At 55.4% G+C, this 27185-nt stretch overlaps 1 protein-coding gene and 1 long non-coding RNA gene across 2 annotated transcripts; one reads left to right on the top strand and one right to left on the bottom strand.

The window, feature by feature from the left end:
• Positions 1-1598: 1598 nt before the first annotated feature.
• LOC138846584 (uncharacterized) lies at positions 1599-26193 on the bottom strand. Its single transcript, XR_011384112.2, has 3 exons — positions 25533-26193; positions 17721-17887; positions 1599-8179 (listed from the first exon to the last, which is right to left on the bottom strand). It is a non-coding gene; the product is annotated as an uncharacterized LOC138846584 (long non-coding RNA).
• LOC100358137 (insulin growth factor-like family member 4) lies at positions 19039-22283 on the top strand. Its single transcript, XM_089320537.1, has 4 exons — positions 19039-19120; positions 19470-19520; positions 19617-19875; positions 20626-22283. The coding sequence occupies exons 1-4, from the start codon at positions 19102-19104 to the stop codon at positions 20654-20656; spliced, it is 360 nt and encodes a 119-aa protein (XP_089176663.1). The 5' UTR covers positions 19039-19101; the 3' UTR covers positions 20657-22283.
• Positions 26194-27185: the final 992 nt, after the last annotated feature.

Genomic DNA, 27185 nt, shown 5'->3' with positions numbered 1-27185 from the left:
TGCAGCACCCCGTGTTCCTGTTCCACCAGGGCTGCCAGCCCCATGGCTGCGTGTGAGGGTCGGGGGAGGGGAGCTCCGTTCTCCTCACTGCTCCTCACCCGACCGCGCCCTGCAGAGACCGAGAGCTGTGAGTGGGCCCCTTCCCTGTAGCCCAACACGCAGGGAGCAGCCGGGACCTGGGCCAGGGCTCAGGGGTGCCCTAGGGCCGGAGTTCCGATGACTCACAGGTTCCCTGAGCTCTGTTTACCAGACAGCTGTGGGCAGAAGCGAGAACATAAAAATGGGTGATGCTGCCAGCAGTCTCTTTCCTAATATCCTAAAGCTCTCGTTATATTTATAGAAGCCCGTGTTGAATATGCAATTAGTGTGCAGTTTGTTTCTTTGCTTATAGATTTATTTCTCTATTTGAAATGCAGTTTTACAGAAATAGGAGGAAGAGAGGGAGAGAGACAGAGAAGCAGATCCTCCATCTGCTGGTTCACTCCTCAAATGTCCCGGGAGCCAGGAACTCCATCCGGGTCCCTCACGGGGTGCAGGGGCCCAGGCGCGTTGGCCATGGCCCAGAGCCTTTCCGGGGCAGCACCTGGAAGCTGGATCAGAAGCAGAGCAGCCAGGACTGCACGGGCGCCCCCTGTGCGGTGCTGGTGTTGCCAGCAGGGGTCTGAGCCACAGTGGCACAAGGCAGGTCCCCACTGGTAATCAAACGTTTGCTATGGTTACATCATAAGTAAGTACACACACACACACGCGCGCGCGCGCACACACATGCACACACACATTACACACACACGCACACACACGCACACACACACAGTCTCTCCTGAAAGCAGGGATATCTGCAGGTGTTCCTAGGACCAGGGCACCCCAGTGAGTTAATCCCTGTGCAGAGCTTTGGCCCTAAGCCCTGAGGCTGGGCGCAGGTGCACACTTGGTTGTAAACTGAAATATCCCCGCTCCACCGCTCTGCAGACACGGAGGGACTCCCTGAGGTGCGGTGCAGGCAGCGGGACAGAGCGCATGGATGAGGACAGAGCTGCTGTCCTGGGGGGGGGGGGGTCGTCCAGGTGACAGGTGCTGTCACCGTCCCTGTGAGAGGCAGGCAGGACCCTGTGACGGCCTTCACTCAGCTCTGTCTCCTGGGGCCCTGGCTCCCGGGCACGGACACAGCCCACGCCCCCCAAGCTCACAAAGCACAGCCAGGCCGGCTTCGCCATGTGCTCACGGGAGCCCAGAACACACGTGCTGGGGGACGCCCAAGTTGTGCGCAGGCGCAGTGCCCACGGCAGCACCCTGCACGCCATGTTCCTCCACCTTCCACCACCGAGGACGCCCACGTTTCGTGCCTTCTCGCCGGGTCAGCTCGCCCTCGCCCCTGCCCGCGCCCGCTCCCGCGCCCGCGCCCTCGCCCTCGCCCTCACTGGCGCCCTCGTCCGCGCCCTCGCCCTCGCTCTCGCCCTCCCCCCTGCCCCAGCACCCTGGGGCTCCCCTCCGCCCTCTATGGGCAGAGAAGCCCAACTGTGGCTCCCTGCGTCCCCGTCTTGCTCCCGCGTTGTTTGTGCCCCGCTGTGGGGCGCAGGTAAGCACGCGGGCAGCCGTGGGCACACAGCCAGGCTGGAGATCAGCAGGACGCCACCTCCCACAGCCGCGCGTCCAGGAGGGGTCCGGTGCGCACCGTTGTGTGTTTTGTCCTGAGGTCCCCGAGGGGCAGAGGGTTCCCAGCTGCTCCGGGTGTGGACAGCAAGGCTGCTGTTGGCCTGGACACCGCAGGGGCCTCCGGGGGCTCCAGGCTGCAGCTTCCAGGCCGCGTGAGCTGGGGCTGGGGCAGCGTCCCTGGGTCCCTCTCATGGGCGGGGCTGTGTGCGCAGAGGGCGTGGTCTGCATGAATTCTGTACCAGGGATGAGATAAGGTCATTGGACTGACGCCTGCTGCAGCTGAACCAGGGTGAAGACATGACCTGTGGAATATTTGACTTGATCCTGGCTGAGCCGGGCGTGAGATTACATCCAACACCGTTGTTGTCAGCTGGGGTTCCCAGGTGTCTTTGAAAGCCCTTTCAAATAGTTTCTTTATTCAAACTTCACACAAGCAAGGAACTTTGGGAGCAAGTGTTTCTGGGACTGACACTGTGGCGTCGGTGGTTAAGCCTCCACCTACAGTGCTGGCATCCCACATGAGCGCTGGTTCGAGTCCTGGCTGCTCCACTTCCAATCCAGCTCCCTGCTAATGCGCCTGGGAAAGCAGTAAGAGGTGGTTCCAGTGCTTGGGCCCCTGCCACCCAGTGGGAGACCTGGAAGAAGCTCCTGGCTCCTGGTTTTGGATCAGCCCAGTCCAGCCTCTGTGGACTTTGCGTGGTGAACCAGTGGGCAGAAGACCTCTCTCTCTCTCTTTCTCTGTCTCTCTCTCTCCTTCTCTATGCAAATATCTACCTTTCAAACAAATTTTTTTAAAAAAGTGGCCGGCACCGTGGCTCACTAGGCTAATCCTCTGCCTGCGGCGCCGGCACACCGGGTTCTAGTCCTGGTCGGGGCGCCGGATTCTGTCCCGGTTGCCCTTCTTCCAGGCCAGCTCTCTGCTGTGGTCAGGGAGTGCAGTGGAGGATGGCCCAAGTGCTTGGGCCCTGCACCCCATGGGAGACCAGGAGAAGCACCTGGCTCCTGCCATCGGATCAGTGCGGTGCGCAGGCTGCAGCGTGCCGGCCGCGGCAGCCATTGGAGGGTGAACCAATGGCAAAGGAAGACCTTTCTCTCTCTCTCTCTCTCTCACTGTCTACTCTGCCTGTCAAAAAAAAAAAGTATAGAAAAATCTATTTTTAAATAAAGAAGTAGGTCTTCCTGTGAAGCAAATAACAATGCACATCTTAGAATTATCTGCGACTTACTCATCCAGCCACCCACGAGTTTTTAATAAGAATCAGCCCCTCCCAGGGCCTGAGTTTGGGCATCGAGTCTGAGTCGGATCTGCCTTTTCCAGCCAGCGTTCGGTTCTGCCTGCAACCTGTGGGCACCGACCCTGCTGCAGAACTTGGAAACACTGGACTGTCTCCAGAAACACTTTGTGAGAAATAAAGGGCAGATTTTGAACTTTCTTGAGTTTATAAAAATACAGAAGTCATAAGACAATGCAAATGTATCCAAAAAAACAAGCAAAGAGGGGCCGGTGCTGTGGCGTAGCTGGGAAAGCCACTGCCTGTGGTACTGGGATCCCAGGTGGGTGCCGGTTCATGTCCTGGCTGTGCCTCTTCCAACACAGCTCCCTGCTACTGTGCCTAGGAAAGCAGCAGAAGATGACCACATGCTGGGCCCCTGCACGCACGTGGGAGACCAGAAGAAGCTCCTGTCTCCTGGATCAGCCCAGCTCCAACCATTGTGGCCATTTGGGGAGTGAACCAGCAGATGGACAACCCCCCCCCCTTCTCTCATCCTCTTTCTCTGTAACTATGCCTTTAAATAAATAAATAATTTTTTAAAAAAGAAAGCAAAGAAAAATTGTTAGCCTTGATTTGACTTTTTTTCTTCAGATTTACTTATTTATTTGAGAGAGAGAATCTTTCAAGAGTGTTTCAAACCCCAAATGGCCACCATGGCCAGGGCTGGGCTAGGCTGAAGCCAGGAGCTCAGAACTCTGTCCCATGTGGGTGGCAGGGGCCCAAGGACTTGAGCCCAAATCTGCTGCCTTCCCAGGCACATGAGCAGGGAGCTGGATGCTCCCTGAGTGTTCCTGTGGCCGTCAGAGGCGGCGCGGCAGCAGTCTGCGTGGAGAGCTCCCCTTCATCCTGCGTGGTCCGCTCTTCAGAAACCCACGAGCCCCTTGCCGCGTGCGCATCCCCGGGCTGCGTGTGCTGCACCAGGAGTCGGTGCCGGGGCAGCTCCTGCAGCCCCAGCTTGCGGTGCCGGCTCGGCCAGCTCAGTCACTCACGGCTGGCCCCGCCCAACACCCCTCACCTCAGCTGCACAGGTCTAGAGCAGAATTTCTACATTACAAAAATGTGTGGCTTTAAAGGACACAGCCAGGAGTTCCCAGGTGGATGTGATCACGCAGGTCCCGCCAGGAGGGGAATGAGCTTCCCAGTTTCCCACGTCTCTTCCCACAGCGGGTGTTACTGCTCTTCTCGTCTGTTCCTGTTTTTCTTGCTTCCGTAGTGATTCTACTCGGGGCACCAGATTCTGTCCCGGTTGCCCCTCTTCCAGGCCAGCTCTCTGCTGTGGCCCAGGAGTGCAGTGGAGGATGGCCCAAGTGCTTGGGCCCTGCACCCCCATGGGAGACCAGGAGAAGCACCTGGCTCCTGGCTTCAGATCAGCGCAGCTCCAGCCGTAGCGGCCATTTGGGGGGTGAACCAATGGAAGGAAGACCTTTCTCTCTGTCTCTCTCGCACTGTCTAACTCTGCCTGTCAAAATAAATAAATAAATGGTAAATGTGTGTGTGAGAGATTTATCTGTCTACCTTCAAATAAAATGAAAACAAAATTTTAAACAGAAAACTGGAAAGCCATATACTGATTTCAAAAAATTTCATTTCAGGATTCCTTATTTTGAAAGTCAGACTTACAGAGAGACAGAGACAGAGAGAGAGATCTTCCATCTGCTGGTTCACTCCCCAGATGGCCACCATGGCCGTAACTGGGCGAGGCCAAAGCTAGGAGCCAGGAGCTTCTTCCCTGTCTCCCAGGTGGGTGCAGGAGCCCAGGGACTCGGACCCTCCTCTGCAGCTTTTCCCAGGCGCATTAGCAGGGAGCGGGATGGGAGTGGAGCCTCAGGATGTTCCCCGGCACCCGTGTGGGACGCCAGGGCCCAGGAGGCAGCTTTGCCCTCTGTGCCACAACGCAGCGCCGTGAGAAAGTTTTGCAGCAAAATAAACTCAGACTCCCTTGTTCTGATGGCTTGAACAGGATGTGGCTTGCGGCACTGGGGAGGAGGCGCTCCCACCATGTGAAGCCCGGACACCCATGCGCGGGAAGCTTACCGGGGAGAACCACGAACTCGCTGCTGCTTCCCGGGACTCCTGGAGGGGACAACGCGCCTGGGGCCTCAGTAGTTTACAAAGGAGTCCATTCAAGCGGCCTGGGCCAGCACTGAAGCTGAGGTCCACAGAGCCAGACCAAACCTGCACACTGAGCACAATTAATCTTGACCAAGTCCTACAGCCGAGGACACATGACAGACGGCGCAGATAACAGCAGAGCTGACCACGCACACTGACAGAGCAGCCGCTGCCTTCTCTGTGGGAACCAGCGCTGGCTCCGCCCCCAGGAGCTGCACAGAGGACCTGAGTTCCCACGGGAGTTTAACCCAGCAGGACGGCGGCCAACTCGCTTCAGTTTAATCAGCTGGCGCTGTGTCAGGGTTGAATATTGTCCTGTACTCAGAAAATGTGAGGATTGCTAGTTACTAAAATCAACAAATTAAATCAAGGGCTGGGCGGCTGCGAGTCGCGGCCGCGGAGCTCTGGGGACGCTCAGGTGTTGGCTCCTGGGCTCTCTGGGCGCCGAGTCTGATGGCTCCTGCTTATTGGGGCGGTGATGAGAGATCTCGCCTCAGCCGCAGCAGGAAGAGCACCCGGGAAGCTTCCCCGAGCGTCCTCTCCACCCGACGGCGCCCCCAGCACCCAAGGCGGCGCCCTGCGTGCGCTGCACGGGAAGTGACCACGCAGCCCCTGGTGGCCCTGACTCCGCCCCTCCTGGTGCTGTGTTGTTTTCTAATCTCGAGAGGAGCATTGTCGTGGGCGTGGTTCCAGAGCTGTCTGGGCGCCCAGGTCCCATACCTGAGAGCCTGAGGGGGAGTCCACCCTTGAGCCCAGGAATTCACACCCTGGGCGGAGATGAGGCCACATAGCTGGGTCTGTCCTGTGCGGGAGTCCCAGCACCGGCTTTGGCCGGATTCACCCCAGCTGTTGCCAGCGTTTGGGCAGGGCCCTTGGGTGGGAGGTCACTCCCTGTTTCACTAGCTCCACCTGCACCTCCACCGGCACCTTTCAGGTAGAACAAATTATTGTAATGCTTTAACTATTTAATGGAGCTCCTTTCTCTTCAGCTAATCAAGACGGCACCACCACCGCGGCTCAGCCCCAGGACCCTCAGTTCTCAGAAATGCCCTGGAGTTCTAGAATCAGTGTCTTGACCTTGACCGAGCCTGCACTGAGAAAGGGAGTTTGTGTGTTTATTTTGATCTCCCGATGCTCTCTGTATTTTCTTAACAATGCGACATTCCCTTTTTAGGAAAAAAAAAAAGGAATGAAATCCAGTGCTGATGCGAGCGATGGACACAAGCAGGTGTGGAGGGCGATGCCAGCAAACGCACACTGGGCCCTGCAGGCTGCAAAGTGAACCGAGGAACACGCCCTCAGCACTCACACGGGGCTCCCTGCACCTGCCCAGCCCAACTGGCTCATGCATATGTAGTGGGGCAGTTCTGACTCATGTGGGCTCATTTCATCAGCATTGTTAGTTACTCAGAGCACATATGTGTGCACTAGAGGTTTCTGTACTGAAGAGTATCCATCCTCTGCAGAACCAGAGAGTGACCTTCAAGGCCCATGAGTGGACAGGTTGCACGAGGCTGCCAGGCGGCAGGGCAGGGACTGGCCTTGGTGAAGCCCCGCCTATGGGTCAGGCTCTGGCGATGTGGTCTCTGCACAGAGCAGCCCCGTCTCCCAGAACCTCCCCCTTGATGTCCTGTGCTTGGCAGGAAGCTGGAATTGGGAGTGGAGCAGCCGGGACTCGAACTGTGCCCATATGGGATGCCGGTGCTGTAGACGGGGCTGAGCCGCTGTCCCACAGCGCCGACCCCATGTCCTATTATTCCCGTTCAGCTGTCTGGCTGCGTTTGTCTCAGTGTCACTTGGTGCAAGGGACATGGGTACCAGGAACCTATGGCTAGTCTTCCTTTCTCTGTGTAGGTAACGAACTCAATTTTTTTTCCAATTCGGTGCAAAAGTTAGCCATTTCATAACAAATGCTCCCTGCCCTCTACCCATCACAGCCCCCAAGTGTGCAAGAGGGGAGGAAAGCCAGTGTGAGGGGTGGAGCAGGTGACAATCCGTCAGGGACTCCCCATCAGGCGGCAACTCAGCCACGTTTCTCCATTGAATGAGCCCAGCGTACACGTGTCCCCACTGGCTGTCACCTCTGTGAGGGCCTGACCCTGGAGCTTGGGCAAGCAGAGGAGGTAGAGCAGCCAGCAGAGGCGGAAGTCGGCAAATTCCAGCAGGCGATGTAGAACCCGGCAGAGGGGGCACCACCCGTAGTCCCTGTCTTTTGGGTGACCGTGGGAGAAGGCATAGGGCGTGATCCACACGCTGGTGGGGCCCAGCACCCCAGCCTGGACGCAGATGCCTTGGATGGACATGAAGGACAAGGAAGGCCTTGTGCAGGAACTCCACGGTGAGCCGGCGGCAGAACTGAGGGGTCTGCACGTGGCACTTGCCCGTCCGCAGCAAGTGGACGGCACGTGGACAGGGCACCACTGGTCCTGCAGAGTATCAGTGAGCGTGGAGCACTGCTCCTTGATGCTGTGGTCAAGTTTATGGTCGGGCTTGTCTTTCCGACGCTCCACGGTTTGCACTCTCTTCCCGTAGGGCTCCCAAACCCTTGTCTCTTGGGCTCTGGGCTCCGGGAGGAGGAACTTGATGTCTTTGATGAGATAAACAGTGTCTGGAGCCCTTGTTCCCCATCGTCCTGTGCTTGGGCTCCTGCGAGTAAATGCCCTCCCGGATGCACAGTGCCCGGATCACCAGGCTCCGCTGCAGCTTCTTCCCGGCTTTGCTGCAGGTGATGCAGTTGGCGGCAGAGCCTCGTTCACTCTGCTGCTTCCCCAGGCCTCCCATGGCTGCACGTTGAGGCGCCTGCGATCAGACAGACCGGACAGCCAGGGCCACACGGGCTCTGTGCTCAGGGATGACTGCTCAGCCTGGCTGCTCCGTGTCTGCAGGCTCCGTGGATTTCCTGCACACAGTCCAGGGAGGCACAGAGGAAATCCAGGAACCACCTTTGCGATTTCCTCCGCCCGTGTGACCTACCTGCCCCTCCCCGGGGGAACGTCTCCATCCATGGTCAGGAGCTCCCTGGTGCAGGCGCAGGGCTCCGAGGAGTCATCGGGCGAATGCATCTGGGACCGTGGCTCTCGCAGGCCTGATTTCCCGGCAGCTGCTCTCTCAGCGGGGGACGTCCGGCGACCAGGGGACTCCTGTTAGGGTGCAGGGGAAGCAGAGGCACCGACTTGACACCCGCAGAGGAGGGAGCGGGCGGCTCTGTACGCAGCCATCAGACCCTGCAGGTGGAGTCTCCTCCTCTGACCCGGGACAGGAGAGTCCCTGCCGCCGGCGATGCCCCCTAAGGCCTCTGCCCCAGTGCTGTGTCAGCCTCCCTGGGGAGCCCCGGAACACAGAGGGCGGCCTCTGAGAACCCCACAGGCGTTGCACTCACATGGACGGAGTGATGCTGACGGGCAGACAGCAATGACAAACACGGGGTAACAATTCTCTGGTCAAAGACCCTTAGAGCAACAAGAAAAAGGCACCGTGGACCCCAGGGTCCCCCGTGACTCTGTCCCTGGTGACTCCCTGGCGGAGTTTCTGCAGCCCCAGAGGAGCCCCCGATCCTGCTGCACCTTCGATGTCTCCCACACCTGACTCTGCAGAAGCAGGAACCCTGCAGGAGTGGACATTGAGGGGGGGGGCCTTGAAACCTCTGGGATAAGGCATGTGGGGAGCCTGGAAACAGCCAGTGTTTGGGGAGGGAGGGTGTCTTCAGGGGAAGGAGGGCCCAGGTGTCTCTCCCAGCTGGGCGCCCCCTCAGCTGTGCCCAGAAAAGGCTCGCAGGGTGGAGGGCGTGAGAAGGCAGCTGCCTCCTGGGCCAGATTCAGGAGCTGTTACTCAATGACTGCTGTCTATGCCGTCCCCACCCTCCCAGGCCCTGCTGCCTGTGTTGCCACATGATTCACAGGTCCAAGTTTGTATAAAAACCACCGAGCCAGGTCCCACCGCAGAGGTGCAGCTGCTCTGCCACCCACTGTCCTGCAGCCAGCTCAGAAGCATGGTGCCTGGAGTGCTCGGTGAGGAGACCCCAGCCCCAGGGTGGGGGGGGAGCCTCGGTGTCCCTAACCCTGCTGGGTGGGAAACCTGACCCTCTTTTCACTTGTAGAGAGGTACTTATTTATTTGAAAGTCAGAGTGACTTAGAGAGAGAAAGAAACACAATCATGTGGTTTTTGTTCTTCAGTTTGTTAATGTGGTGAATCACATTGATTGATTTGCCAATGTTGAACCATTCCTGCATACTAGGGATAAATCCCGCTTAGTCTGGATGAATGATCTTTCTGATGTGTTGTTGGATTCGATTGTCTAGTATTTTGTTGAGGATTTTTGCATCTATGTTCATCAGGAAAACTGGTCTATACTTCTCTCTCTGTTGTGTCATTTTCTGGTTTAGGAATTAATGTAACAGAGGGTTCATAGAAGGAGTTTGGGAGGATTCTCTCCCTTTCAATTGTTTGAATAGCTTGAGAAGTGTTTGGCTTTGTTCTTTTTAAAATGTCTGGTAGAATTCAGCAGCAAAGCCATCCGGTCCTGGGCTTTTTTGTTGTTGTTGTTGGGAGAGTTTTTGTTCCTGATTCATTTTCTGTCTTGGTTATGGGTCTGTTTAGATTTTCTATGTATTCATGGCTCAATTTTGGTATGTTGTATGTGTCCAGGAATCTATCCATTTCTTCCAGGTTTCCCGATTTGTTGGCATTCAGCTCTTTATTTTTTTTTATTATTTATTTTATTTATTTGAAAGTTACAGAGAGTTACAGGGAGAGAGAGAGAGAGAGAGAGAGAGAGAGAGAGAGAATCTCTCATCTGCTGGTTTACTCCCCAATTGGCTGCAACAGCTGGAGCTGGGCCTATCTGAAGCCAGGAGCCAGGAGCTTCTTCTGAGCCTCCCACATGGGTGCAAGGGCCCAAAGAGGGCCATCTTCTGATGCTTTCCCAGGCGCATTAGCAAGGAGCTGGATCAGAAGTGGAGCATCTAGGACTGGAACAGGTGCCCGTATGGGATGCCAGAGCTTCAGGCCAGGACTTGAACCTGCTGCACCACAGTGCCAGCCCAGCATACAGCTCTTTGTAGTTATTCCTGATGGTTCTTCTTGTTTCTCTGATGTCTGTTGTTACACTTCCTTTTTCACCTATGCTTTTATTGATTTGGATCTTCTCCCTCTTTCTCTGGTTAATTGGGTCAATGGTGTGTCGATTTTGTCTTTTTTTTTTTTTTTTTTCAAAAATCCAGCTCTTCCTTTTGCTGATATTTTGTATTTTTGTTTCAATTTTGTTTCTTCTCAAATTTTAATTATTTCTTTTCTCCTGCTAATTTGAGATTTGGTCTGTTGTTGTTTTTCTAGATCCTTAAAATGCATTGATAGCTCATTTATTTGGTACCTTTCCTCTTAACACTGCTTTTGCTACATCACATAAGTTTTTTTTTTTTTTTTGGTGTCTTACACAGTGATTTACTTTTTTTTTTTTTTTTTTTTTTTTTTTGGACAGGCAGAGTGGACAGTGAGAGAGAGAGAGACAGAGAGAAAAGTCGTCCTTACTGTTGGTTCACCCTCCAATGGCCGCCGCGGCCGGTTCGCAGCGGCCGGTGCATCCTGTTGATCCGAAGCCAGGAGCCAGGTGCTTCTCCTGGTCTCCCAGGCGGGTGCAGGGCCCAAGCACTTGAGCCATCCTCCACTGCACATCCTGGCCACAGCAGAGAGCTGGCCTGGAAGAGGGGCAACCGGGACAGAATCCGGCGACCCGACCGGGACTAGAACCTGGTGTGCCGGCGCCGCAGGTGGAGGATTAGCCTAGTGAGCCGCGGCGCCGGCCTTGCATTGATTTACTTTTAAATCACAATATATAGTCACAAGGTATTGGACTGAAAATAGTTTAAAGTACAATTCTTTAGCTCTAAATAAAATCTGCAGTCAGGATAAATACACACACTTTCAGCCATGAAAGTGCAGTTTTAAAGGCAGATCTTCATGAGGATTAACAGCTCAAGGTCTATAAAAATGTATATTTATAAAAACATGAGATCATTAAAATGCTTCATAACTATCATAAACAAGCATCTACCATAATTTTCCAATATCATACACAGTGATCATCATTATAAAGTTTTCATTCCATATACATAATACTCCATTCGATGTCACCTTCATGAAGATCAAGCCCAGATCCGTGTGATGCGCGCCCATTGTATTACAGACACAGAATCACATAGTGCTTTTCCCTCTGTATAATGCCCTTTCATCAGAACATATTTGGTCTAAGGAACAATCAGAGCATAGCAAAATGCTGCTTTAATTGTTTAATTAAATTCTGTATGTTGGCCGGTGCCGTGGCTCACTAGGCTAATCCTCCACCTTGCGGCGCCGGCACACCGGGTTCTAGTCCTGGTTGGGGCGCCGGATTCTGTCCCTGTTGCCCCTCTTCCAGGCCAGCTCTGTGCTGTGGCCAGGGAGTACAGTGGAGGATGGCCCAAGTGCTTGGGCCCTGCACCCCATGGGAGACCAGGAGAAGCACCTGGCTCCTGCCTTCGGATCAGCGCGGTGCGCTGGCTGCAGTGGCCATTGGAGGGTGAACCAACGGCAAAGGAAGACCTTTCTTTCTGTCTCTCTCTCACTGTCCACTCTGCCTGTCAAAAATTAAATAAATAAATAAAAAGTATACTCAAACAAAGCCTTTGCCAATTTAGGTTTCTGGGAGTATTTTGTTAAATCAGTCGAGACAAACTTATAAATGGCCCATCAGGACTTGTAAGCATGGAAGCTGTTTCCAGCCTGTTGAACCTGCCGGAAGAGCTGGTGATGGGGCGGGCTGTGTAGGCAGTACTGGGTGCTTTGATGGCCTGCTCCATAGTGCCTCACCTTCCACTCTGTGTGCTGGGCCTAAGATAACCTGTAATGGGTCTCAAGCTTGAGTGACTGGCCTTCAGCGTGACTGGGCCCTCCCGTTTGACTAGTTCCAGGGAGTTTCAAGGATGCTCAGGGCGTGGCACTTGAGCAAGAACATTTTCATCCAGAATCCCTCCTGCAATTCCTTCCTGATCTACAGCAGCTTCGTCTATGTACACCATCTCAGTTAGAGCTCATGCTTTTAATATCCAAGCCGCCTGGTCAAGGGGACTCCTCCAGCACCTGCGTGCGCAGATCGGCACAGAGCTGGAACTTCCTGCACCTGAAATAACTCCAGGCCAGGAGCAGTGGCTCCATCTCCGAGCCCATGGCAGCCCAAGGAGAGCGGTGGGCAGGGAGGCAGCGGCCAGCAGCACCAGGCTCTACCCCACATCCCATAAGTTTTTTCTTTCTCTCTCTCTTTCTTTCTTTCTTTCTTTCTTTCTTTCTTTCTTTCTTTCTTTCTTTCTTTCTTTCTTTCTTTCTTTCTCTCTCTCTCTCTCTCCCTCCCTCCCTCCCTCCCTCTCTCCCTCCCTCCCTCCCTTCCTTCCTTCCTTCCTTCCTTCCTTCCTTCCTTCCTTCCTTCCTTCCTTTCTTTCTTTCTCTCTCTCTGTCTCTCTTTCTTTCTCTCTCTCTCTTTCTCTCTTTCTCTTTCTCTTTCTTTCTTTCTCTCTCTCTGTCTCTCTTTCTTTCTCTCTCTCTCTTTCTCTCTTTCTCTTTCTCTTTCTTTCTTTCTCTCTCTGTCTCTCTTTCTTTCTTTCTCTCTCTCTCTTTCTCTTTCTCTTTCTTTCTTTCTTTCTCTCTCTCTGTCTCTCTTTCTTTCTTTCTCTCTCTCTTTCTCTCTTTCTCCTTTTCTCCCTTTCTCCCTTCCTTCCTTCCTTCCTTCCTTCCTTTCTTTCTTTCGTTCTTTCTCTCTTTCTTTCTTTCTCTCTCTCTCTCTCTCCCTTTCTCCCTCCGTCTCTTTCTTTCTTTCTTTCTTTCTTTCTTTCTTTCTTTCTTTCTTTCTTTCTTTCTTTCTTTCTTTTTCTTTCTTTTTGACAGGCAGAGTTAGACAGTGAGAGAGAGAGACAGAGAGAAAAGTCTTCCTTCCATTGGTTCACCCCCCAAAATGGCCCCTACGGCTGGCACTGCGCTGATCCGAAGCCAGGAGCCAGGTGCTTCCTCCCAATCTCCCATGCGGGTGCAGGGCCCAAGCACTTGGGCCATCCTTCACTGCACTCCCGGGCCACAGCAGAGAGCTGGACTGGAAGAGGAGCAACTAGGACAGAATCCAGCACCCCAACTGGAACTAGAACCCTGGGGTGCCAGCACCGCAGGCAGAGGATTAGCCTAGTGAGCCATGGCGCCGGCTCCCATAAGTTTTGACATGTTGTGTTGTCGTCTTCATTCGTTTCTGGAATTTTTTTCTCTTTTGATTTCTTCTACCACCACTATCTTCATTCAGGAACATGTTGTTCAGTCTCCATGTGTTTTGCATATGCTCTAGGGATTCTTGAGTTGTTGATGTCCAGCTTCATTCCTTTGTGGTCAGAGAAGGTGCATGGTTTGATTTTGATTTTTTTGAATTTGCTGAGACTTGCTTTATGGCCTAGCATGTGGTCTATCCTATAGAAAGTTCCATGTACTGGAGAGAATAGTGTGTATTCTGCAGCTGTAGGGTGAGGAGTTCTGTAGATATCCGTTAGGTCCATTTGGTCTGTAGTGTTTACTTACTGTTGTCTTCTTACTGATTTTTTGGTCTGGTTAATCTGTCTATTGCTGAAAGTGGGGTATTGACATGCCCCATTACTACTGCATTGGAGTCCATGTCTTTCTTTAGATCCATTAATATTTCTTTTAAATAGCCAGGTACCCAGTAATTGGGTGCATATATGTTTATTGTAGTCACATCTTCCTGTTGAATTCATCCCTTAATCATTCATAGTGCCCTTTGTCTCTTTTAACAGTTTTTGTTTAAAAAATTTTGTGTTAACGTCTATTTTGTCTGATATTAGGATGGCTACACCAGCTTTTTTTGTTTGTTTCTGCTAGCATAGAATATCTTTTACCCATCCTTTCACTTTCAGTGTGGGTATCTTTGTTGCTGAGATTTGTTTCTTATAGGTAGCAAATAGATTGGTCTTGCTTTTAATCCATTTGGCCAGTCTGTATCTTTTTTTTTTTTTTTTGACAGGCAGAGTGGACAGTGAGAGAGAGAGACAGAGAGAAAGGTCTTCCTTTGCCGCTGGTTCACCCTCCAATGGCCGCCGCGGCCGGCGTGCTGCGGCCGGCGCACCGCGCTGATCCGAAGGCAGGAGCCAGGTACTTCTCCTGGTTTCCCATTGAGTGCAGGGCCCAAGCACTTGGGCCATCCTCCACTGCACTCCCTGGCCACAGCAGAGAGCTTGCCTGGAAGAGGGGCAACCGGGACAGAATCTGGCGCCCCGACCGGGACTAGAACCCGGTGTGCTGGCACCGCAAGGTGGAGGATTAGCCTAGTGAGCTGCAGCACCGGCCCAGTCTGTATCTTTTAACTAGAGAGTTGAGGCTATTTACATTCAAGATTAATACTGATAAAAACAAGGAGTGGGGGGGAGGAAGGAAGGGAGGAAGGAAGGAAGGGAGGGAGGGAGGGAGGGAGGGATCTTCCATCTGCTGGTTCACTCCCCAAATGGCTCCAATGGCAGGAACTGGGTTGGGCAAAGGCCAGGAGTCAGGGATTCCAACCGGGTCTCCCATATGAATGCAGGGGTCCAAGCTCTTGGACCATCTTCTGCTGCTTCCCCATGTGCATTAGCGGGGAGCTGGACCAGAAGTGGAGCAGCTGGGACTCAAATCATCAAAGGTGGTGAATAACTTTCTACACAACGCCAGCCTGACTCTCCCTTCCCTACGCAGTTCTTGTCTCCCTCCTTGTAATCTCTGACTGCTTTGCCACCTCCCTCGCACCTGCAGCCTCAGAACCTTAACTCATCCCGGAGCCTCCCTGCGTGTCCGCCCTGCCCGCCCACACCCCAGGACCCTGACCCACTCTGAGCGGCGTCCGTGAGCAGGGAGCTCCATGCCGTCGCTGGGGCCTGGACAAGGAGTCCCAGTGCCGTCCTCATCCCTTGGCATCTTAAGAGCCTCGGGCAATTACTGACGTCATAAATAAGAGTGTCAGTTGTTAAATCAACAACGGGAGTCACTGGGCACTTACTCTCCATGTAGGATCTCTGCCCTTAATGTGTTGTACTATGCGAATTAACGGTAAAACTAGTATTCAAACAGTACTTTATACTTTGTGTGTCTGTGTGGGTGCAAACTGTTGAAATCTTAGTATACACTAAGATGATCTTCTGTATACAAAGATAATTAAAAATGAATTTTAATGAAGAATGGCATGGGAGAAGGAGTAGGAGATGGGATGGTTTGCAGGTGAGAGGGTGGTTATGGGGGGAAAAACTTCTATAATCCAGAAGTTGTACTTTCAAAAATTATATTTATTAAATAAAAGTCAAAAATAAATAAATGAATAAATCCATTTACCCATGGGGGAATTGCAAAAGGGTGCTTTGCAATTAATTCTGCCTGGTGTACTCCTCTCCCGTTCCTGCAGGGAGAAGATGAGACAGGAGCACTGTCTCCAGTCACCACCAGCCTCCTCCAGCCCCTTAAATCCCGAGGGTGCCCCCAATTTTTCACCAAAGCCTACAAGGAAGGAGGCATTAACCTACAGTGTCTGGGTTGGCAGGTACACATCTGCCAACCAGTGCCAGGAAGGATCTGGTTGGCCACTTTGGTCTGGAGGGTCCTGTCCCCCGCTGGGTAGGGCAACCTGAGCCCTAGGGTGAGTTGTGTGTGGGGTCAGGGCTACAACTTCCCAAGGAAAGAAGTGACCAGCCCAGTATTTCAGGGAGGTGCGCAGTGTGCATGGGATGAGAGTGTGAGTCCCGCCCAAGACGCAGAAATGAACATGACAGAGTCACACCAAGTGTCCTGTCCCCGTCGCCTCCTTGTAAACAATGCCAGGTGGAGGCAGCTCAGATGAAGCCCCCACCCCACCCCAGCACTTCCAGGCAGAGAGAAATCAGGGGTTAAACAGAAGACATCGGAAGGCAGAAAACTCACTGGCGGCGTCGCTGTGCAAGCAGCTCCGAGTGCTCCCAGGCTGCAGGCAGGGTACACCTTCCCGTGTGCATCTTTACTGTGATGGCTGAGGAGTGATGGTGCCCACATCGCGATGTAAGGGACAGGCAGTGTTGTAGGAGGAGGGGCCCGTGCTGTGGCGCAGGGGGTTAAGCCACTGCCTGGGACGCTGGCCTCCCATATCAGCGTCTGTTGGAGTCCCGGCTGCTCCACTTCTGATCCAGCTCCCTGCTAATGCACCTGGGAAGTCAGCAAGAGATGACCCAAGTGCTTGGGCCCCTGCACCCACGTGGGAGACCCAGATGAAATAATTCCAGGCTCCTGGCTTCAGCCTGGCCCAGCCCGGGCTATTGTGGCCATTTCGGGAGTGAACCAGTGAAGGGAAGGTATTTTTTTCTTTGTCTGTCTCTCCCTTTCTGTCTGTAACTCTGTCTTTCAAATAAACACACAAAAAATGTTAAATATAACATCAAAAATTCAAAACGTAGAGGGGAATGGGGCAGAGGTGCAGAGCTCTTTCCTAGGATTTCTGTTTTTTATCTCCCTCCTAATCTTTACAATCCATGTCCAGCTGTTGTCATTTCAAGGTAGCTTGTTATCGCCAAAACAAGTCTTTCTGTCAGCCTCCTGGTAGGCACAGAGCAAGAGCGTGCAGCAGACTTTCCCCAAAAGCAACAGGCAAAGAATCAAAGTCCATCAGAGAGGAAACAATCACCTCACCACGAATGCAGATTGTAAGAGAGGGAGAAGAGAGGAGGGAGGGACTGGCGCTGTGGCATAGTGGGTAAAGCCGTTGCCTGCAGGGCCGGCATCCTATATGGGCACTGGCTCGAGTCCCGGCTGCTCCACTTCCAGTCCTGCTCTCTGCTGTGGCCTGGGAAAGCAGTAGAAGATGGCCCAAGTCCTTGGGACCCTGCACTCTTGGGGAGACCTGGAAGAAGCTCCTGGCTCTTGGGTTTGGATCGTTGCAGCTCTGGTTGTTGGAGCCATCTGGAGAGTGAACCAGCAGGTGGAAGACCTCTCTCTCTCTCTCTCTCTCTCTCTCTCTCTGCCTCTCCTCTCTCTGTGTAACTCTGACTTTCAAACAAATAAATCTTTAAAAAAATAAATTGTATCCCATTTTTTAAAAAAAGATTTATTTATTTATTTGAAAGGCAGAATTACAGAGAGAGAGAGAGAGAGAGAGAGAGAGAAAATCCATCTGCTGGTTTACTTCCCAAATGGCTGCAATGGTCAGAGCTGGACCAGAACCAGGAGCTTCCTCCAGGTCTCCCACATGAGTGCAGGGGCCCAAGCAGTTGGAACACACTCTGCTTTCCCAGGAACATTATCAGGAAGTTGGACTGGAAGTGGAGCAGCCAGGACTTGAACCAGCACCCACAAAGGCTGCTGGCACTGCAGGTGGCGGTTTCACCCACTGTCCCAAAGCACCGGCCCTGTGTCCGGTTATTCTTGCCTGGCATTCTGGCTGCATTTGTCTAGCGGAACTCCGTGTGAGGCCCACGGGGTCGGCCTTGGGCCTGGTCTTCCTTCTCTGTTAGGTCACAAACGGCCTGGGCCACACGGGCTCTGTGCTCAGGGATGACTGCTCAGCCTGGCTGCTCCGTGTCCGCAGGCTCCGTGGATTTCCTGCACACAGTCCAGGGAGGCACAGAGGAACTCCAGGAACCACCTTTGCGATTTCCTCCGCCCGTGTGACCTACCTGCCCCTCCCCGGGGGGACGTCTCCATCCGTGGTCAGGAGCTCCCTGGTGCAGGCGCAGGGCTCCTAGGAGTCATCGGGCGAATGCATCTGGGACCGTGGCTCTCGCAGGCCTGACTTCCCGGCAGCTGCTCTGTCAGCTGGGGACGTCCGGCGACCAGGGGACTCCTGTTAGGGTGCAGGGGAAGCAGAGGCACCGACTTGACACCCGCAGAGGAGGGAGCGGGCGGCTCTGTACGCAGGCGTCAGACCCTGCAGGTGGAGTCTCCTCCTCTGACCCGGGACAGGAGAGTCCCTGCCGCTGGCGATGCCCCCTAAGGCCTCTGCCCCAGTGCTGTGTCAGCCTCCCTGGGGAGCCCCGGAACACAGAGGGGCGGCCTCTGAGAACCCCACAGGCGTTGCACTCACACGGACGGAGTGATGCTGACGGGCAGACAGCAATGACAAACACGGGGTAACAGTTGTCTTGTTAAAGACCCTTAGAGCGGCCAGCACCGCGGCTCACTAGACTAATCCTCCGCCTTGCGGCGCCGGCACACCGGGTTCTAGTCCCGGTCGGGGTGCCGGATTCTGTCCCGGGTGCCCCTCTTGCAGGCCAGCTCTCTGCTGTGGCCAGGGAGTGCAGTGGAGGATGGCCCAAGTGCTTGGGCCCTGCACCCCATGGGAGACCAGGAGAAGCACCTGGCTCCTGCCATCGGATCAGCACGGTGCACCGGCCGCAGCGCACCAGCCGTGGCGGCCATTGGAGGGTGAACCAACGGCAAAGGAAGACCTTTCTCTTTGTCTCTCTCTCTCTCTCTTCTGTCCACTCTGTCTGTCAAAAAAAAAAAAAAAAAAAAACAAACCTTAGAGCAAAAAGAAAAAGGCACCGTGGACCCCAGGGTCCCCCGTGACTCTGTCCCTGGCGACTCCCTGGTGGAGAGTCTGCAGCCCCGGAGGAGCCCCCGATCCTGCTGCACCTTCGTGGTCTCCCACACCTGACTCTGCAGAAGCAGGAGCCCTGCAGGAGTGGACATGGAGGGGGGCCTTGAAACCTCTGGGATAAGGCATGTGGGGAGCCTGGAAACAGCCAGTGTTTGGGGAGGGAGGGTGCCTTCAGGGGAAGGAGGGCCCAGGTGTCTCTCCCAGCTGGGCGCCCCCTCAGCTGTGCCCAGAAAAGGCTCTCAGGGCGGAGGGTGTGAGAAGGCGGCTGCCTCCTGGGCCAGATTCAGGAGCTGTTACTCAATGACTGCTGTCTGTGCCGTCCCCACCCTCCCAGGTCCTGCTGCCTGTGTTGCTGCCTGATTGGCAGGTCCCTGGTCTCCTATATAGACCACAAAGCCAGGTCCCACCCAGAGGTGCAGCTGCTCCGCCACCCACTGTCCTGCAGCCGGCTCAGAAGCATGGTGCCCGGAGTGCTCGGTGCATCAGACGTGGAGCAGCCGGGGCTTGAACCAGGACCCGTGCGTGATGCCACTGTCTCAGGTGGCAGCTTAACCTCTGCACGGCACCAGCCTGACTCTCTCCCCTAAGCAGTTCTTGTCTCCCTCCTCGTATCACCCCGGTCCTCTCTGATGCTTTGCCACCTCCCTCGCACTTGCAGCCCCAGAACCTTAACTCCTCCCGGAGCCTCTCTGTGTGTCCCCCCTGCCCACCCACACCCCAGGACCCTGACCCACTCTGAGCGGCGTCCGTGAGCAGGGAGCTCCGTGCCGTCGCTGGGGCCTGGACCAGGTGTCCCAGCGCCGTCCTCATCCCCTCTGCTTCACAGCTGCCGTCTTCGTCTCTGCCCTCCTGGGCTCGCTCTCGGAAGGAGTCCCAGGTGAGAGCAGGTGCATGAGGCGGGAGGAGGCAGCATCTCGGAGCTGGGGCTGGTCCTGGACACAACCCCGGAGCCCACCCAGCTCTGGCTTTGCAGGGCCTGACGGTCTGTGGCTGTGCCAGCCGGCGCCCAGGTGCGGGGACCAGGTCTACAACCCCCTGGAGCAGTGCTGTGATGACGACACCATCCTGCCCCTGAACCGGACCCGCCTCTGTGGCCCCCACTGCCGCTACTGGCCCTGCTTTGAGCTGTGCTGTCCTGAGTCAGTCGGTCACCCGAGACTTGTTGTGCGGCTGAGAGTCCTGGGTGTCAGCTCCCAGTGCCACTCATCCCCCATCTCCAGGGTCTGTGACAGGTAAGGGCGTGGCCCCTGGCCATGGCATTGGGCTGAGGCAGGGAGGGTGGAGGGGGGTTGGTAGTCCATATGCTGACATCTCTGCTTCTGTAGAATTGTGGTCCTGCAGTCGGATTTCGTGTGGTTGTTCTTCTCCTGATCTATGATTCATAATCTCTTGGTTTTTCCTACATGGAAGAATGCTTTCCCAGAAAATCAACTTCCACTAAGGCAACCCAAAAAGAGGGGCAGGGGTGGAAGCAATGCCGGCGCTATGGTACAGTTGGCTATGCCTCCACCTATGGTGCCAGCATTCCATAGGGATGCTGGTTCGTGTCCTGGCTGCTCTACTTCTGATCCAGTTCTCTGCTGATGGCCTGGGAAAGCAGTGGATGATGGCCCAAGTGCTTGGGTGCCTGCACCCACGTGGGAGACCTGGAAGAAGCTTCCAGCTCCGGCCGTTGCAGCCATTTGGGAAGTGAACCAGTGGATGGAAGACCTCTTTCTCTGTCTCTCTGTCTTTCTGTCTATAACTCTGCCTCGCAAATAAATAAATAAATTTTGAGAGAGAGAGAGAGAGAGAGAACCGGAGTGGATTTCAAATGGTAACTGGTAACTAATTATTCTGATTGCTAGATTTCCCAACAACCTCTTGCCTGCCTCCAGCCCAAGAAGGGGGTCACCCACCCAGCCTCGGTCAGTCCCTTAAGAATCCCCATGGAATTCTTTTTTTCTTTTAAAGCTTTTATTTAATGAATGCACTTTTCATAGGTACAGCTTTAGGAATGTACGCCAGCCATGAAGACCCATGGTGTGCCCCTGCTCAGCAGCCAACTTCCACAGAGCCTGGTATCATGGTAGCTTCTGTGCACACCGAGTGCCCCTCTGGGCCTGGGCCAGTGGTCCTTCAACTGCTCTGGGCTGAGAATCGTGGTGAGGAGTTAGACGGGCTGACCGGCAGTTAGGTCAATCGGAAAACAGTTCAGTCCACTAACTGCACTGAGTTTTATGAAGGCTACACTGGATTGTAATCCCTGTCTTCTGATTAGCGTTAGACCCTCGGAGTGAGGATGGTAACACGTTGAGAGGCACACCCCAGAGACTCAGACTCCAGACCAGCTGATGCAAAAGCAAGAGGACTTATTCGGCGTCTGCGCAGACGGGCCTCCTGAACTCAGCAGTACACCCCCAGTACAAGCCACACGGTTTATATACCCGCAGCGACCAATCAAAAGCACTATAGAGTCCATGCACACAGCAGTCCAATCCGTGAGCTGATCATGTGAAGGGCGTGCGTCTTCTATCCAATCAGCTACGAGATCACACGGGAGGCATGCACCTCATCGCCACTTTGTTGTTTACTTCTTTAGTAGTTCCTTTCCCTGCCAGCACCATCTTGTTCACCCTGAGGGGGGCGACATCTCGCTCCCTTTGTTCCCCTTGTGGGAGAGCGGCGTCCCGCTTCCCACACCGTTATTTGAGTATTAGGAGGTATACAAACTGGGTTAGGTCTTAGCACAGCCAGGCACAAGTGTCACAGCTAGCTAAGCATAGGGTCCCTTATTTTATAGCTGCACCTAATTTTAGCTTTGGGGGAAAAAGTTTAGGGCTGTAATTTTAAACTTTAATTTTTATTTGGGGCAAAGGTGACTTCTTGTTTTTAATGGTATTGGCTTAAGTCACTCCATCTTGGTTTGATTTTTAAGGTTCTTCAATTAGCTGTTATTCTGCTCCTCCTCTGATTGGTTAAATCTGGGTCTGGTTTTCAGAAGGAGACCAGAGTGGGCCACTTTGTGTATAAAAGAGCCAGCGCCCTGGGAGCCTCCCTCCTGGCTGCTGTGACAGGAGGCTCCTCACTTGCAATAGACCGACTTTGCTCGCTCTCCTTGTCTGCTTGGGAATTCCTCTCCAGCCGTGAGATGGGAACTGAGAGGGGACTTGTCTTCACTCTCCCGCAACAGCTTGGTGCCATGGCCAGGATTCAACTCAGATCTGACTCTGAGCAGCATCAGATCGCCTGGGCAGACGGCTGAGCAAGCAGACTGCTCCCGCCTCTGTTTTTCAGAGAGCCTCTCTCACCCATTGCTTCTCTCTCTCCCTCTCCCCTCCGCCTTCAACCCTTCTCCCTGTTGCTGTGGATTCATTCTGAGAGGAGGAGTGTGGTGGGGCAAGAAGCACGGAGCCACCACACAGACCCCAGGAGTTGGCTGAAAGTGGGCCAGAGGCCAGCAGCCCGCAGACTCCTTTATTTCAGTTGGTGCAGTAGGTTATATAGCCAAGGCAGCCAATCTGGTCAAGGGGCGATCTATACCCTAACCAATCACAGCCTGTTGCCAGGCAGGATCTGTTGCCAGATGGTTTCTCAGTGGATTTCCGAAGCCACTCCTGAGTAACTGATGCTTGCTTGCTAGTGGCTATCTTGGCATGGCCTTCTCATTCCACCCCTTCTCCCCATCTCTCCTTCTTTCCCCTCTCCCTCTCTCTCCCCTCTCTGTCTCTCTCTCACCAGGTCCCTGTCAGTTAAGAGTGGTCACCATAGCTGCCAGCCTTAAGACTCAGGGCGCGGGCTTGCTGACCTGGGCTGGATCAGTCCCCCAGAGCTGAGACTCTGTTCTATCTCTTTCCTTGCAGGACCAGCCCTTTGCGAGGGACTGGGAGAAGGCCTTGAGATGACTGACGGATCCTGGCCATGGAGCATCCTAGTGCTTCCTGATGTCTCTTGGCTGGACACCAGACTCGCACAGTCTGGAAGGGTGCTGGGCACGGAGCAGCATTTCAAGACTGGGCACGGGGTGGAGCAAGGCCACGGGCTCTGAGCCTCAGTGCCCCAGTGAGCCCTTACTTTACCCCAGGCCCTGGAAGATCTCCCTCTCTTTTTCTGCTGGTCTCACCACACCCTGGTCCCTGGATGCTCCTTTGTGGTGCAGGTCTCCTCCCTCCTCTGCAGGCCCCTCCCTCTTCTGGGTCCACCTCCCTCAGCGTTCCCGTGCAGTCTATACCTCAGAGGTAGCTCACTGGGGAGGATTTGTATCCCCCCCCCCACTGTGCCCCTTTATTCCTTCAGTGCTCAGTCACCAGCCTGAGTGGCGGCAAGGACTGGTGCCTCCCTCCAAACTCTTGCTTGAAACACCCGATTTATGGTTCTTATCATGGGGGCACATTTTCAAATTCAGGCCCACAGGACATGGTCAAGGTGAGGCGGTGCGAGGCAACTGTTTCTTTCCTTGCACGGGCACAAAGCAGCAACAGTATCATTCGCTCCAGGCAGCAGTCCGGGTTCTAGCAGGCTCTCCCTGCAGCTGTTCTGGTGACTACAGATGCAGGTTACAGGCGTGGAAGGCGGAGCAAAGGCGGGTGATCCCACTGGAACCCTCCTCCCTACCCCGTGGGCTTCTGGACACCGCAGGCAGCAGGTGTCCTGATTACAAACTCGAGGGTGGAGTCATTTTCCCATTTCTTAAAAAATATTTATTTGTTAATTTGAAAGGCAGAGTTACAGAGAGGCAGAGGCAGAGAGGGAGGGAGGGAGGGAGAGAGAGGGAAGGAGAGGTCTTCTGTCCGCTCCTTCACTCCCCAGGTGGCCGCAAGGGCTGGAGCTGCACCAGTCAGAGGCCAGCAGCAAGGAGCTTCTTCCAGGTCTCCCACGCAGGTGCAGGGGCCCAAGGACTTGGGCGTCTTCTCCTACACGCAGCAAGCAGGCCCCATTTCTCTGCCCTGCCAACACAGCCGCACCCTGCCCGGCCTGCTGGACACTCCCCTGTCTGAAGAGCCCAGCCAGCAGCCTGTCTCTGCCCCGAGCTCAGCAGCTGGGCTCCACAGTCCAGCGTCAGCCTCAGCCCGAACCCCTCCCAGCTCCCACTGTGATCTCGCGGGACCTTCAGAACGAGCCCAGGCTCTCCCTCTATCTCAGCAGCCCAGCTTCAGCTCAGACCCCCAAGCCCCTTCCCAGTGCTTTGCACTGTTTAAATCGCTGGTCTGTAGGGAAGGGGCTCTCTCTCTGCTGTGCGTTCACTGGCAACTCTGCCGCCGTGCGTGCGTTCACCCAGGCTTCAGTCTTCTGCATAAACCTGCTCTGGCTGTGGCTTCACACCCAGTCTCTCTGTCCTGACAGCTGTCCCCAGGCTATGGCTGGCTGGGGCAGGCCTGGCCCAGGGCTGGGCCTGGGCACACATCCAGGTGCCGTGGAAGGATCTGGATTCCCCACCAGTCTCCTTCCCCTCTCCTCCTCATCTGAGACAAAGTGGATCCTGGTGGGGCCCCGTCCTTGGCGACTTCCTCCCCGAAAGGAGCTGCTGTGGGCACTGGCACATGGAGGAGGGTTGGGGGAGGAGGAGGGCCTGAGCAGGGCTGGCTGCAGCTCTGAACTGGGAGGGGAGGTTGTCTCTCGTATTTAATTACTGTAGCAACTCTTGGCTCACCCAGGAGTGGGCGTTGGTGTCTTGCCGGGGCTACTTAAGGCCAGAGCTGAGGTGTGGAGACCGTGACTCCTGTACGGAGCCCTGAGTCTCCCTGACCATGACCCAGAGCAGCTGGGGGGGGGGGGACACACAGCACCCAGGCCCCCCTGGGGCTGGCAGCTCAGCACAGACCCTGTTTGCACAGTGACCATCTGAACCTGTGTCTTGGCTCCCTGGGATTGCACTGCACCAAGCGGGGCTCCCCACACAGACAGCAGCCTTGCCAACCCAGAACAGCCGTGTCGCCCGTGGGCCTTGAGCCCTGCTGAGGAGGTAGGACTACAGAGAGGCACACCGGGATGTGGAGCGAGTGTTATCCACTTATCAGAGGAGAAAAACCAGCTCAGGGGCCCACGCTGTGGTGCAGCAGTTAAATCTGTGGCTGCCAGTGGCGGCATCCCCTATGGGCACCAATTCCAGTCCCATGTGCTGCACTTCCACTCCAGCTCTCTGCTATGGCCTGGGAAAGCAGTGGAAGATGGCCCAAGTGCTTGGGCCCCTGCACTCATGCGGGACACCCGGAAGAAGCTCCCAGCTCCTGGCTTCCTATCATCCCAGCTCTGGCTGTTGCGACCATTTGGGGAATAACCAAAGGGTGGAAGGTTTTCTCTCTCTCTCTCTCTCTCTCTCGCTCTCTCTCTGCCTCTGCCTCTCTGTAACTGACTATAAAAATAAATAAATAGGCCAGTGCCGCGGCGCACTAGGCTAATCCTCTGCCTGCGGCGCTGGCACACCGGGTTCTAGTCCCGGTCGGGGCGCCGGATTCTGTCCCGGTTGCCCCTCTTCCAGTCCAGCTCTCTGCTGTGGCCCGGGAGTGCAGTGGAGGATGGCCCAGGTGCTTGGGCCCTGCACCCCATGGGAGACCAGGAGAAGCATCTGGCTCTTGGCTTCGGATCCGTGCAGCGCGGGCCGTGGTGGCCATTTGGGGAATGAACCAATGGAAGGAAGACCTTTCTCTCTGTCTCTGTCTCTGTCTCTCCCTCTCTCTCACTAACTCTGCCTGTCTGAAAAAATAATTAATTAATTAATTTAAAATTAGAATAAAGAAAGACCAGTGCGGCATTCCCAAATTTCCTTCTGCCTGCGAAGGGTCAGCGAGGCGTCTGTGTCTCTCCTGAGGTTCCCTGGAGGGGCCGCTCCGCAAAACCAGGGCCGGTCCGGGGTCTAGTCCCCCGCGCCCGCGGGACCCTTGACCTGTGCTTCCGTCCCGGGGACCCTTACCTCCTCCGATTCCCAGGTCCCATCGTCCGAGTCTCCCGGCGTCCGGGTTGGTGGCTGCGGCCTGGGCAGCCGCGACCCCCGCCGTTGGGGGACTTCTCCCTGAGGTCCGGGCAGAGGCGCCAAGGCGTCCGCCCCGCCGGGGTCACCTCGCTCCGCCCACGCCCCGAAGCGGAGGCTCTCAGGGCCAGCGCGGTCCATTTCCCGGTCAGGGAACCAAATCTTACAGACAGAAGACCGCAGAAGCCGAACGGCGCCGAGGCTTCGGGAGGACAGGCACGGCTTACTCACGCACACGGGCTGAGGCAAGCCCGATCCTTTGTCTTTCTCTGCTTTTCCACGCTAGCTCGGCAAGGCAGTGACAAGGCTGCTGGGCGGAACGGGGTTCCAAAGGCAGCACTGGCTGGCAGGGATCTGCAGCGTTCGCTCCTGGGCTGCAAGAGGGCGAGGGTGGGGCTCGCAACACCTGCGCAGAGGCGCCTCCTCCCGTGGGTCTCACCCAGCTTTCTCCGGCTGTTCCTGCCGCTGCCGCTGTGCGACCATATAGGCAGGAAGGGATCCTAGCTGGCCAAGCAGGTATTGGCCCCTAAGGCCCTGTGGCAGGTGGCCGGAGCCGCCAGCAAGCTTGTGGGGTGCGGGTGGAGCCCAGAGCCCCTGCCCCTCCCAACCTGACAGGGAGTGGCCTCTTGGCTCTCAGCGAGGAGAGCCCCCCTCCCTCTCAGAGGGCGTCCTGCATAGCTGACATTCTTTCTGAGATGAGACCCTGGGAGTCCACCAGCCTCCCCTCTGGCCTGCACCTGGGAGTGGCTCCCTGCAGCCAGGAGGAAGCAGCACCTGGGGGGACCAGGAGACAGACGGGGCTGTTTCGCTGCTTGTGTGGAGGGGCGGCAGAGCTCCCCGTGCCCCCACCCCGGTCCTGCAGCACAGGTCTCTCAGTTCCACTGGAGGCGTGGGACGTCTCACTGGTGGGTGGGCGGCTGGCCCCAAAGTCCCTGGTGGGGCCGGCGCCGTGGCTCACTAGGCTAATCCTCCGCCTTGCGGCGCCGGCGCCGGCACACCAGGTTCCAGTCCGGGTCAGGGCACCGGATTCTGTCCTGGTTGCCCCTCTTCCAGGCCAGCTCTCTGCTGTGGCCAGGGAGTGCAGTGGAGGATGGCCCAAGTGCTTGGGCCCTGCACCCCATGGGAGACCAGGAGAAGCACCTGGCTCCTGCCATCGGATCAGCGTGGTGCGCCGGCCGTGGCGGCCATTGGAGGGTGAACCAACGGCAAAGGAAGACCTTTCTGTCTCTCTCTCACTGTCCACTCTGCCTGTCAAAAAAAAAAAAAAAAAAAAGTCCCTGGTGGAGGTTGCAGGGCTGGGAGCTTGGTGTCTGGGAGTGATGTCTGTGAGCGCAGTGGCCTCGGGCCAGGGTCAGCCCTCAGGGCGGGGTGGGGAATGGAGGGTGACAGATCCCATGATCTGGGCTGAGTTTACTCTTATTTCCCATCCTCCGGCCCCAGCACCAGAAAGTGTCCCCCAACAACCTGGGGACGCAGCAGTGACCAATGCAGCCCCAGGTTCCTGTCCCCAGAGAGCTCCTGTCCCAGGGAGGGAGGCAGGCAGACTCGTCCTCAGATGGTGACAAAGCCAGGGCGGGCACCTCAGGGAGGGAGGAT

This window comes from Oryctolagus cuniculus, chromosome 18, assembly GCF_051225735.1.
Source record: "Oryctolagus cuniculus isolate XC-2025 breed Fujian yellow rabbit chromosome 18, ASM5122573v1, whole genome shotgun sequence".
In the NCBI taxonomy this organism is placed as follows: domain Eukaryota; kingdom Metazoa; phylum Chordata; class Mammalia; order Lagomorpha; family Leporidae; genus Oryctolagus; species Oryctolagus cuniculus.
Note: the sequence above shows the minus strand (reverse complement) of the source record. Positions and strands in the feature narration are given on the sequence as shown.